Here is a 13,225-nt window from a genome sequence, read left to right on the forward strand (position 1 = left end):
TTCTGCAAGGCCTCCCAAAGATGTTTCATCCTCTGCTCCCTCTGCGATGGCAAGATAAGGTCCGCAACCTTACCCTTGTAACGTGGATCAAGGAGGGTTGCCAGCCAGTATTGGTCCTTCTCCTTGATACCACGAATACGAGGATCCTTACGCAGGCTTTGCAGGATCAGGGAGGCCATGCAGGGTAGGTTTGCTGAGGCATTCGGTCCGGAGTCCTCTGGGTCACTAAGGACGACATGGTCCGCAGCCACCTCCTCCCAGCCACGTACAAGTGCATGTGTTTCTTGGGACTGATCCCTTAAAGACTGCTGCTGATGCTGAGTGCCAGGCTCCACCTCCATACTGACACAATCTTCCTCCTCCTCCTCCTCCTCCTCCTCGTCCTCTTCCTGTGTGATCGGCGGGCACGCAGGAACACTGTCTGGATAAAGGGGGCCTTGAGAGCTAAGGAAGTCCTCCTCTTCCTGCCTCTATTCTGCCTCAAGTGCCCTGTCCATTATTCCACGCAGCGTGTGCTCCAACAGGTGGACAAGGGGGACAGTGTTACTGATGCATGCACTGTCACTGCTCACCATCCTCGTGGCCTCCTCAAATGGTGACAGGACAGTGCATGCATCCCTGATCATGGCCCACTGGCGTGGGGAAAAAAACCAAGCTCCCCTGACCCTGTCCGGGTGCCATAGTCGCACAGGTACTCATTGATGGCTCTCTGCAGCCGCTGCAGCATGGCCAATGTTGAGTTCCACCTGGTGGGCATGTCACAGATTAGGCGGTTCTTGGGCAGGTTAAACTCCTTTTGGAGGTCCGTCAGCCGAGCACTGGCATTATATGACCGGTGGAAATGCACACAGACTTTCCTGGCCTGCCTCAGGGCATCCTGTAAGCCCGGGTACCTGCCCAAGAACCGCTGCACCACCAAGTTAAGGATGTGAGCCAAACAGGGCACATGGGTCATTTGTCCCTGTCGGAGGGCAGAGAGGAGGTTGGTGCCATTGTCGCAAACCACCATTCCTGCCTTAAGTTGGCGTGGCGTCAACCACCTCTGAACCTGCCCCTGCAGAGCTGACAGAACCTCTGCCCCAGTGTGGCTCCTGTCCCCAAAGCACACCAGCTCAAGCACCGCATGGCATCTTTTGGCCTGCGTACTTGTGTAGCCCCTTGAATGACTACGGAGCACCGCTGGTTCCGAGGAAGAGGCCATGGAGGAAGAAGAAGAGGAGGGGGTGGAGGAGAGAGGTGTGTCACAATCATTAGCATTTTGGAGGCGTGGTGGCGGAACAACCTCCAACACTACTGCACCTTGTCCTGCATCCTTCCCAGCTGCCAGCAGAGTCACCCAATGCGCCGTGAAATTTAGGTAACGTCCCTGTCCATGCCTGCTGGACCATGAGTCAGCGGTAATATTCACCTTACCGCTGACCGCCCTGTCCAGCGAGGCATGGACATTGCCTTCCACATGCTGGTAGAGAGTCGGAATCGCCTTCCGTGAGAAAAAGTGGCGTTTGGGTACCTGCCACTGAGGAACCGCACATTCCACAAACTCACGGAAGGGGGCAGAGTCTACCAACTGAAAAGGCAGCAGTTGAAGTGCTAGCAATTTTGCCAAGCTAGCATTCAACCGCTGGGCATGTGGATGGCTGGGAGCAAACTTCTTTCGGCGGTGCAGCAGCTGGGGCAGGGAAATTTGTCTGGTACAATCTGACGTCTGTGTACCAAAAGCAGATTGCCCACAAGTACTTGGCTGTGACACACCTAATTCTACACCTTCATTCCTCTCAGTGCAGGTCTCAGAGAGGACTGAAGGTCTAGTGGGGTTGGAAATCTCAGCTGATGAGGAGCAAGGAAAGGTCCTCTTTGTTCTTTGGTGTGGGTCTTTTAGATACGCTTGCCAACGAACTGCATGGCAGGTCAACATATGTCTGGTCAAGCATGTGGTACCCAAGCGGGAGATGTTTTGGCCACGTGAGATACGCTTATGAGACATATGTTGCAAATAGCAGCGGTGCAATCAGCGGTGCAATCTGATGCACTCGTCTCAAAAAAGGCCGACACCAAAGAACTTTTTGAATAACGCGCAGAGACTGCAGCGCCCTGCACTTGGGGTGTGATGCAGTCAATGTGCTGCCCTTAGGCTGGCCCCTGGAGGGCATCCTGCCTCGTTGGTGATGTGCCGCGTCCTCCTCCTCCTCCTCTCTCCTATCAGGCACCCACGTTGAGTCAGTGACCTCATCATCCCCTCCCTCCTCATCACTGGATCAAACCTGGCAGTATGCTGCAGCAGGGGGAGCATGACTGCCAGATTGCTAACCTTCTTGGGCACCCCCTCTGTCCGTGCTCATGTTACTGCCTTCATCAAGCTCAGTATCATCATCAGAGCCTTCCAAATGCTGGGCATCCTCCTGGAGCATGTACCCAACACTGTGGTCAAACTGTTCGAGGGACTCCACAGGAGGACATGGTGGGGCTAGGGAAGGAGTCACTGATGACATTGAGCCGAGGGAAGAGGCCGCTGCTTTGCCAGACAAAGTACCCTGGGCATGGGTGAGAGAGGATGAGGAGGATGAGGACGGCTTGGTCATCCACTCGACCAAGTCTTCCGCATGTTGCGGCTCAACATGGCCAGCTGCCGAAAAAAAGGCCTAGCGTGTCCCATGGCCACGTGCTGATGAGGATGCACCGTCTCCACGACCAGCACTAGACACAGAGCCTGCTTGCCCTCTCTTATTGGCTTGTGACTGTCTGCCTCTCCTTCTTGGCCTTCCAGACATACTAATGGCCTGTAGCTGCACTAAGCTGGGATATATATATATATATATATATATATATATATATATATATATATGTACTGATACTGCAGCTAGCAAAATCAACTGCCTGCCTGTAGTATGAGAACACCACCAACCTTCTACAGGTAGCTTTAGCTGAACACTGTGAGGTGGACGCACCTCACTAACTTGTAGGTTTAGCTGAACACTGTGAGCAGGACGCACTGCACTAACTGTAAATAGTCTAGCTGCCTGACTGTGGTACTAATAGGATCAAAAGAACACCAGCAATTTTCTTCAGGTAGCTGTATTTACTGTAACAAGACAAGCCTGCCTGTCAGTAAGAAGATAACAAAACGGATCTAGCTGAACACTGTGAGCAGGACGCACCCAACTAGCTTGTAGGTTTAGCTGAACACTGTGAGGTGGACGCACCCCACCAACTTGTAGGTTTAGCTGAACACTGTGAGCAGGACGCACCCCACTAACTTGTAGGTTTAGCAGAACACTGTGAGCAGGACGCACCCCACTAACTTGTAGGTTTAGCAGAACACTGTGAGCAGGACGCACTGCAGTAAATGTAAATAGTCTAGCTGCCTGACTGTGGTACTAATAGGATCAAAAGAACACCAGCAATTTTCTTCAGGTAGCTTTATATACTGTAACAAGACAAGCCTACCTGTCAGTAGGAAAATAACAGGAACGGATCTAGCTGAACACTGTGAGCAGGACGCACTGCACTAAATGTAAATAGTCTAGAAGATAACAGGAACGGATCTAGCTAAACTGAATACAGTGTATATATATATATGCAACACCTGGGATGCATATATATACACAATACACTTTAAGTGCAGCTAACTGACTGACTGTCCTGCCTAATCTAGCTAACTCAAATGAAATGACACTGTCTCTCTCTCTCTCTCTATTTCTCAGCACACCGGAACACACTGCACAGGGCCGCCGTGCAGGTGGCCTTATATAGTGTGGGGCGTGTACTAAATCCCCTGAGCCATAATTGGCCAAAGCCTCCTTGGCTTTGGCCAATTACGGCTCTCTGTTAAGGCGGCGCTGTGATTGGCCAAGCATGCGGGTCATAGTGCATGCTTGGCCAATCATCAGCAAGCAATGCACTGCGATGCCGCAGTGAATTATGGGCCGTGACGCGCCACACGAATTTGGCGTGAACGGCCCATATCGTTCGCAATTCGGCGAACGACCGAACAGCCGATGTTCGAGTCGAACATGGGTTCGACTCGAACACGAAGCTCATCCCTAATCTGTACCTTTAAGGGTGATAGCAGGTGCACGCGCGCTGCACGATGGGGAACCCAAAGTGCATGGCCGGTGGGCGCGATTGCCGCCGTCCATGCGTGATCGTGTGCACGAGAGCAAGAACGGGGATTTGTGTTGTAAACACACAAATCCATGTTCTGAAAGGAGCGATGAGACATATTGTTTGTTCCTACTAAGTAGGAACAACGATATATCTCCTCCTCTAGTCAGTCCTATCCCCTCACAGTTAGAACACACTGAGCGAACACACATTTAACCCCTTGATCGCCCTCTAGTGTTAACCTCTTCCCTGCCAGTGACATTTACACAGTAATCCGTGCATTTTTAATGCTCTGATTGCTGTATAAATGTCAATGGCCCCAAAAATGTGTCAAAAGTGTCTAATTTACAGTACCGCTAAAAATCGCAGATCACTGTCATTACTAGTAAAAAAAAAAAAAAAAATGATAAAAATGCCATAAATCTTTTCCCTAGCTTGTAGACGCGATAACTTTTACGCAAACCAATCAATATACACTTATTGCAATTTTTTTACCAAAAATATGTAGAAGAATACGTATCGGCCTAAACTTATGAAAAAATTTGTTTTTTAAAAACAATTTTGGTGATATTTATTATAGCAAAAAGTAAAAAATATTGTTTTTTTTTTTTCAAATTTGTCGCTCTTTTTTTGTTTATAGCGCAAAAAATAAAAACTGCAGAGGTGATCAAATACCACCAAAAGAAAGCTCTGTGGGTAAAAAAAGGACGTCATTTTTGTTTGGGAACACCGTCGCACAACTGCGCAATTGTCAGTTAAAGAGACGCAGTGCCGAAAAAAATGGCCTGGTCATTGAGCAGTCAAATCCTCCGGTCTGTAAGTGGTTAATGAAAACGTAATTGATTTTCATCAAAGTTTTTGTCAGTGGATGAAAATGTGGTGTACTTTTTGTTTTCGTCACTGTAAAAAAATGCCGCTGACTAACATTTTTTGTCGAAAACGTTTACGAAATTAACACTGATGAAGAGTCAACATAGGACACACATAAGACCCGCACTAGGTGTTGGGCAGGTTTCATTCTGTTACTGGGAGGGAGGTAACAGAGGTACGCTGACTGGTAACAAACTATCTGTATGCAGTATATTGTATAAATACAAAGATGTCTGTTATATTCCCAGGAGATGAACATTGTCCTACAGGAGATGTTTTTATTATCTGTGTCCCTCCATGTAACTATTTCTATGAATACAGTACAAGTCACAGCCCAGCCTCACCCTGTGTAGAGGACGTGACCCTCCTAACTGCATACTTCCCTGGTGTCAGAGATTTTAGTTTCAATTCCTCATCTGCTGTCAGCGATGGCGTCTGCTGATCTGAGAGCCGAGTTGAAATGTTCCTTCTGTCTGAACATTTATAACGATCCCGTAAACCTGAGATGTGGACACAACTTCTGCCGGGTCTGTATTGATCGTGTGTTGGATACACAGGAGGGGTCTGGAGGATATTCCTGTCCTGAATGCAGAGAGAAGTCTCAGGATCGGCCTGCACTTAAGAGGAACATAACACTACGTAACATAGTGGAGAATTTCCTGTCTACTCAGCCAGATCGGGAGGAGTCCGGGGTCTTCTGTACTTACTGTGTGGACTCTCTTGTACCTGCTGTTAGATCCTGTCTGCACTGTGAGGTTTCTCTGTGTGATAAACACCTAAGAGTCCACAAAAAGTCCCCAGAACACGTCGTATGTGACCCCACCTTGTCCATGGAGAGCAGGAAATGCTCCGTCCATAAGGAAGTTTTGAAGTATTTCTGCAGTAAAGATCATACATACGTGTGTGTGTCCTGCTGTCTGATTGGAGAACATAAAGGACATGAGATGGAGTCACTGGATGAGGCTTCTGAGAAGAAGAAGGAGACACTGAGGAATGTTCTGCAGAAACTTCTGACAAAGAGAGAGGAGATGGAGGAAAGAGTCCAGAGTCTGCAGGAACACAGGAGGAAAGTAGAAGAAGAAGCACCTGGTGACACCGAGAGAGTCACTGCCCTGTTTAGAGATCTCAGGAGACGTCTGGAAGACCTGGAGAAGAGAGTCCTGAGGGAGATCTCCGGGAGGGCAGAGCGGATCTCCATCTCCATCCGGGATCTGGAAATAAAGAAGGAGGAGCTGTCCAGGAAGATACGTCACATTGAGGAGCTGTGTAACATGACGGATCCACTGACTGTCTTACAGGAATCAGACACAGGTGACTTGTGTGATACTGAGGATGGAGATAATGAGGACAGAGAGAGACATGAGGAACTCCTCCATGATGGAGGGCGTCTGGATGTGGCGGGGGTCTTACACACAGGTTTATCTGATATAATAACAGAGGTAAATGTATACTCCTATATACAGGGAGCTGCAGACATATTACTAGATGTAAACACAGCTCATAATGATCTACAGATATCAGATGACAGGAAAACTGTATCCAGGTCAGATAGAAACCAGAATCATCCAGAAACACCAGAGAGATTTCAGAATTATCCTCAGGTGTTGAGCAGTCGGAGTTTCTCCTCAGGAAGACATTACTGGGAAGTGGATGTCGGGGGATCAGATAGATGGAGAGTTGGGATGTGTTACCCCAGTATAGACAGGAGAGGACTGCAGTCAAGGATTGGAAGTAATAAGAAGTCCTGGGGATTGTACAGGAATTGTAATCAGTATTTGGTGATACATGACAGTAAATCGATCCCCTTACCCACCAATCTCTCCAGTAACAGAGTCAGGATATATCTGGATTATGAGGCCGGACGGATCTCCTTTTATGATCTGTGTGACCCGATCCGACATCTCCACACCTTCACCACCACATTCACTGAGCCCCTCCATGCTGGGTTAGGTGTATGGGGAGGTTGTATAAAGATCTGTGGGGGGAAACGGGAGATGTGAGAGCTCCGCCCCGAGACTGATGACATCATAGTAAGGGAGGGTCAGATCGGTTAAATATTCATCCAATGGGGCAGATGGTGGGGACTCCAGTCAGTGTCTCTTTTATTGTAGTTTGGGGTACAGTACAAATCAGGGTACAGGGTTACAGAAATAGGAGGCCGTGCTACAAAATCATGCTGATCTGCAATGTAATAGAGGAAATAAATGAGTAGAATAGAAGAAGTCAGTTTATACTGTAGTTGTGAGATGTTTTTTGGTTTGTTGATGTACAAAGTAACATTATTGTGTGACCGGGTGTACCCCTCTCAGGAGGACTGAACCCCCAGAAATGTGGGGGAGGGGAGATAAAGTTTAGGGTTAGAGTGAGAAAAGAGAACAAAACGGAAACGTCTGTCATCTATCTCCTCTATACAGGGTCGGGGGTCTGAGCTCTGCAGTGCTCTATGTCGCCCCCTGGAAATTTACACCAGAACATGTTTTTATTAATGTCTCATCTTAATCCAATCAGAGTTCTTGAACTTTGTGATGTCAATAAATCCCAATAGAACTTTCAGCTTAACCCCTTGGTGCCAGCGCCTCCCAGCCCTTTAAGGGGTTTAGGGTGGCAGGAGGTGGTGCGGGGCTTATGATGTGACCGCTGTGATTGGCTGTCATGGGGGGTCACAGGATTGGAAAGCTCCCGATCGCAAAGCAGCGGTCAGGAGCTTTCTGTTTGCCACCAGAAATGTGGCGGCACTGGGCGCGCACTCTTGGCACAGCTGTATTTGCCATATTGCACACAAATATGCAGCCGCTCAGTACCAAGGCTCACCCTCTGAGAGGCGGCATATTTGCATACTGACGGCACCAACAGGTTAAATCTGATAAATACATTCCAAGGGCTTCAAACCAAAAACTGTGCAAAGTTGTTTTTTTTTTTTTTTTTTAGAAAGCAGCCACAGCCTAAGTAGAAAAGTCTTCGCCCTGCCAAAATGCTTCAAAGAAGAACCCTTGATCTCTGTGTGGAAGCAGCTGTCTCTCTGCAGAGGTCCAACATGCCCATTGCTGAGTCACAACTAGTCACAGCCAATTAACAGGGAGTATGAGCTTTACGAATTGGAGAGATCTAGATTTGACTCAACAGAGGGTGTGTCAGATCTCTGCAGGGAGACCACTGCTTCCACACGTGGCAAGGGTTCCTGGCAGGGGGCTGGTGTTTCTACTCAAGTTTTAATTTAATTTTGAAAAAAATTTATGTACATTTTTATGAATAATTGGGGCGCTCTAATAAAGTAGGTTTGTTACTGGCCAGATCACCAGGTGAAAACAGAGGGGAAAAAGCCTAAAAAAAATAAACCGAATGCAGCCGCCACATCTAATGATTGGTAAGATGCAATATATTCAATTTTTGGTTTCGGGTTTATTATACCACTTTAATTAGTAGAGTAATTCTAGAAGAAGGTTGGTGTCATATTGGGATAGGACATACATTAATGTTTTGGTCACATACTACACTATCTTACCAAAAGTATTGGGACACCTGCCTTTACACGCACATGAAATTTAATGGCATCCCAATCTTAGTCCGTAGGGTTTAACATTGAGTTGGCCCACCCTTTGCAGCTATAACAGCTTCAACTCTTCTAGGAAGGCTGTCCACAAGGTTTAGGAGTGTGTCTATGGGAATGTTTGACCATTCTTCCAGAAGTGCATTTGTGGGGTCAGGCACTGATGTGGACACGAAGTTTCTGCTATAATTCACCCCAAAGCCGTTCTATCGGGTTGAGGTCAGGACTCTATGCAGGCCAGTTAAGTTCCTCCACCACAAGCTCATCCATGTCTTTATGGACCTTGCTTTGTACACTGGTGTGCAGTCATGTTGGGACAGGAAGGGGCCATCCCCAAACTGTTCCCACAAAGTTAGGAGCATGAAATTGTCCAAAATGTCTTGGTATGCTGACGCCTTAAGAGCTCCCTTCACTGGATCTAAGGGGCCAATTCGAACCTCTGAAAAACAACCCCACACCATAATCCCCCCTCCACCAAATGATTTGGAAAGGTGGCCCAATACTTTTAGTAATATAATGTGGATGAGTGCATTAGGGGTGGAGGAACTTGACTGGCCTGCGCAGAGTCCTGAACCCAACCCAATAGAAAACTTTTGGGATCAACTAGAGAGAGCCAGGCCTTCTTATCCAACATCAGTGCCTGACCTCACAAATGGGCTTCTGGAAGAATGGTCAAACATTCCCATAGACACACTCCTAAACCTTGTGGACAGCCTTCCCAGAAGAGTTGAATCTGTTATAGCTGCAAAGGGTGGACCAACTAAATATTGAACCCTACGGACTAAGACTGGGATGTCATTAAAGTTCATGTGTGTGTAAACCCCAGATGATGTCTAAGCAGACAAAACGAATCGGGTCGAGTCCTGACAACATCATTGCACTAATCCATGTCTCTGTAAGAGCTCTTTTATCTACATTTGAAATGTGAGTGTTCCTGTTTACCCTCTTTTTATTAAAATCAATTTTTTAATCGATATCACACTATGTGGAACCTTTCTTTAATTTTTGGTGTCATGGTGTGAGTACGTGGATACCCTTTGGTCCTCCTTCCCTCCATGTGAACTTCATCCGAATCTTGTACTGTGAACTTGCCAATGACCAGTACCGTTCAGATCCAGAATTGTGATGGTGGTGACCTGGATCTGTGATTGTTTCTACTGTGAACAGTGAATATCACCACAAGCCTGCATGACTTAAGAGGTATATGCCCCTTTAAGTCCACTGTTTCCGGTAAACCTTCACACAATTGGTGGTGGTTCCTCTCACAAGATCCCCTTTCTGTCATGTTCTCACTGATGCCTCCTGTGATGTCAACTTACTGACCGCGTCTATTGACACCGGGACTTTTTCACTCAACCCTTCCCCTCCTGTTTTGTACACTTTTTTCACATTGGTGGACACTATTTATTCATTCATTTTTTTGTTTTTATATCCCACTTGTGTTTTTACACTCATATTGAGTTATATTTGGTCACACATATATTATTATCATTATTTTTCAATTGTATATGTAAGCGCTGCATTTTCCTTTTGGGTCATTAAAGTTCATGTGTGTGTAAAGGCAGGCGTCCCAATACTTTTGGCAATATAGTGTATGTATTAAGGGGGGAGGTGTAAGTAAGGTTTTATCCAATCACAGGCCTGTCTGTAAGGAAAAGTATGTGGCTTGTTTGATGTCTTATAGCTGCAAATATCCAGATTGATCTTCAGTGCATACCCAAATGTTTATGGGGCTCTCCACACACAATCAATCATTTCCTCTTTTTCTGTATAATTTTCTATCATTTGTAATTTTTTCACTTTTTTGTTTTGAAAATAAAAAATTACAAGAAACTCTCAATGGTGTAAATCAGCGGTCCCCAACCTCCCCGGCACCAGGGACCAGGTTCCTGGAAGACAGAATGGGGGGCAGCCTGTCACTTCAGGGGGGTTGGGGGGCATACAGCCGTGTTGCCTGAAGTCAGCTCACAGGTCTTACCAGTGCACCCCCCTTGAGTGTTGCGGCTCCAACAGGCCACAGACTGGCACCGGAATTGGGGACCTCTGGTCTAAAAGAATAATGCAGAAATATAGGACATATGTGAATTGGCTTTTATTTATGTCATGTAATTTGCAGACAATTTAACCTGTATTATATTTTTCTTTATGAATGCATTTTTTGTTAATCTTTAATGAAAAAAATAAATAAAAACAAAACAATTCCATGTTTGATTCCGGTATGGATTTCTCGTCTTTCCTCCCCTTCATACCTGTGCTCAGATCCCAATATCTTATACATATATAAAACCCATCAGGTGCTAAAGGGGTGTGGCTACAAATTCTGGATGAACCCTCTGCACATTGCTAGATACCGTTTCTATCCTACAACTTGTGTCTATCTGCCCCATATTGGCACTATATCCACTGGAGTATTTGTATTTTACACAGCAATTATTCAATGCACTATGGAAACCTGGTGTACAGAACACCCCCAGAAATGTCATTTCCTGCCGCTGTGATTGGCTCACTCAATATTAGACATGTGCATTCAATTTCGTCCGAATTTCGAGTATTTTCGTTATCATTTTAACAAACGATAACGAACTTGCAGAATCCAAAAACCGAAAGATCCGACATAAACAAATGCTTTATTTTCATTTTAGTTGCGACAACAGTTCGATATAGATAGAGGATTCGACATGACACTGACAATAGCGATCTGTGTCCATCGAACCTGTGGTCGAATGTGCCTAACCTTAACTCTATTAGTCCAAGATTATTCGACATAGAGAGAAAAGATTCAACATGAAGATTTGACGAAGCAGTCACCGTGAGCGGACATTTATGGTCAAATGCTCCGCCCATAGGCTATAGAATAATTCTAATGTTGATTGACTAGTAATAATAATAATTAACCACTTGACCACTGGGCACTTAAACCCCCCCTAATAACCAGACCAATTTTCAGCTTTCGGTGCTCTCACATTTTGAATGACAATTACTCAGTCATGCAACACTACGCAAATATGAAATTTTTGTCCTTTTTTTCACACAAATAGAGCTTTCTTTTGGTGGTATTTAATCACCACTGGGTTCTTTATTTTTTGCGCTATAAATGAAAAAAGACCGAAAATTCTGTAAAAAATGCATTTTTCTTTGTTTCTGTTATAACATTTTGCAAATTAGTAATTTTTCTTCATATATTTTGGCCAAAATTTATACTGCTACATATCTTTGGTAAAAATATCCCAAATTGGTGGATATTATTTGGTCATTGTGAAAGTTATAGAGTCCAATTATGGTGCCAATATCTGAAAATTGATCACACCTGAAGTACTGACGGCCTATCTAATTTCTTGAGACCCTAACATGCCAGAAAAGTACAAATACTCCCCAAATGATCCCTTTTTGGAAAGAAGACATTCCAAGGTACTTAGAAAGATGCATGGTGAGTTTTTTGAAGTTGTCATTTTTTCCCCACAATTCTTTGCAAAATGAAGATTTTTTTTTCTTTTTTTTTGTAGCACAAAATTGTCATATTAGGAGGTTATTTCTCACACACAGCATATGCATACCACAAATTACACCCCAAAACACATTCTGCTATTACTCCCGAGTATAGCGATACCACATGTGTGAGACTTTTACACAGCGTGGCCACAAACAGAGGCCCAACATACAGGGAGCACCTTCAGGCGTTCTGGAGCACCCAGGCCAATTCTGACATTTCTCTCCTACATGTAAAAATCATCATTTATTTGCTAGAAATTTACATAGAACTCCAAAACATTATATATGTTTTTTTTAGCAAAGGCTCTATAGAATACAATGGCGGTCGTTGCAACTTTTTATCTCGCACAGTATTTGCGCAGCAATTTTTTGAACGTGTTTTTTTGGAAAAAAAAACAGTTTTGTGCTTTAAAGAAAAACAAAACAGTAAAGTTAGCCCAATATTTTTGCATAATGTGAAAGATGAAGTTACGCTGAGTAAATAGATACCCAGCATGTCACCCTTCAAAATTGCACACGCTCGTGGAATGGCGCCAAACTTCGCTACTTAAAAATCCCCATAGGTGACGCTTTAAATTTTTTTACTGGTTACATGTTTTGAGTTACAGAGGAGGTCTAGGGCCAGAATTATTGCTCTCGCTCTACCGATCGCAGCGATACCTCACATGTGTGGTTTGAACACCGTTTTCATATGTGGGCGGGACTTACGTAGGCGTTGGCTTCTGCATGCGAGCAAACAGGGACAGGGGCGCTTTAATTTTTTTTTTTTTTTTTATTGTTCATTTTACTTTATTTATTTTTGCTTGTACTTTTTTCCAAAAAATAAATTTTTTGATCACTTTTATTCCTATTACAAGGAATGCAAACATCCCTTGTAATAGGAATATGGCATGACAGGTCCTCTTTACAGTGTGATATGGGGTCTTGGCTGGGAAGCCTGAAATAAAAAAAAAAAACAATCCTGGCTTTGATCATAGCGGTGAGTCGGTAGAAGCACCGGAGAGCGGCGGGAGGGGGGGGCATCCCCTCTCGCCTCCCGTAAGAACGGTCAAACGGTGAAACAGCCACTATGATCATTCTTATGGTGTAGGGAATCGCTGGCTGAAAAAGCTGATATCTGAATGATGCCTGTAGCTGCACCCATCATTCAGATATCCCCGCACAAAATCAAGGACGTCATATGACGGCAGGCGGGAAGTGGTTAAAACGCATTTTTTT

The 13,225-nt window shown here is 45.1% G+C and overlaps 1 protein-coding gene across 1 annotated transcript; it reads left to right on the top strand.

The window, feature by feature from the left end:
• The first annotated feature begins 5,399 nt into the window (after nt 1–5,399).
• LOC141134927 (E3 ubiquitin-protein ligase TRIM39-like) lies at nt 5,400–7,380 on the top strand. The gene has a single exon (XM_073624359.1). It carries the CDS (start codon nt 5,400–5,402, stop codon nt 6,969–6,971), a length of 1,572 nt encoding a protein of 523 aa, XP_073480460.1. The 3' UTR covers nt 6,972–7,380.
• The last annotated feature ends 5,845 nt before the right edge of the window (nt 7,381–13,225 follow it).

Source organism: Aquarana catesbeiana, linkage group LG03 (genome assembly GCF_042186555.1).
Source record: "Aquarana catesbeiana isolate 2022-GZ linkage group LG03, ASM4218655v1, whole genome shotgun sequence".
In the NCBI taxonomy this organism is placed as follows: domain Eukaryota; kingdom Metazoa; phylum Chordata; class Amphibia; order Anura; family Ranidae; genus Aquarana; species Aquarana catesbeiana.

What these genes read in the sequence shown, in the direction of transcription:
- LOC141134927 (XM_073624359.1), top strand. Translation starts at nt 5,400, where the DNA reads ATGGCGTCTGCTGATCTGAGAGCCGAGTTGAAATGTTCCTTCTGTCTG.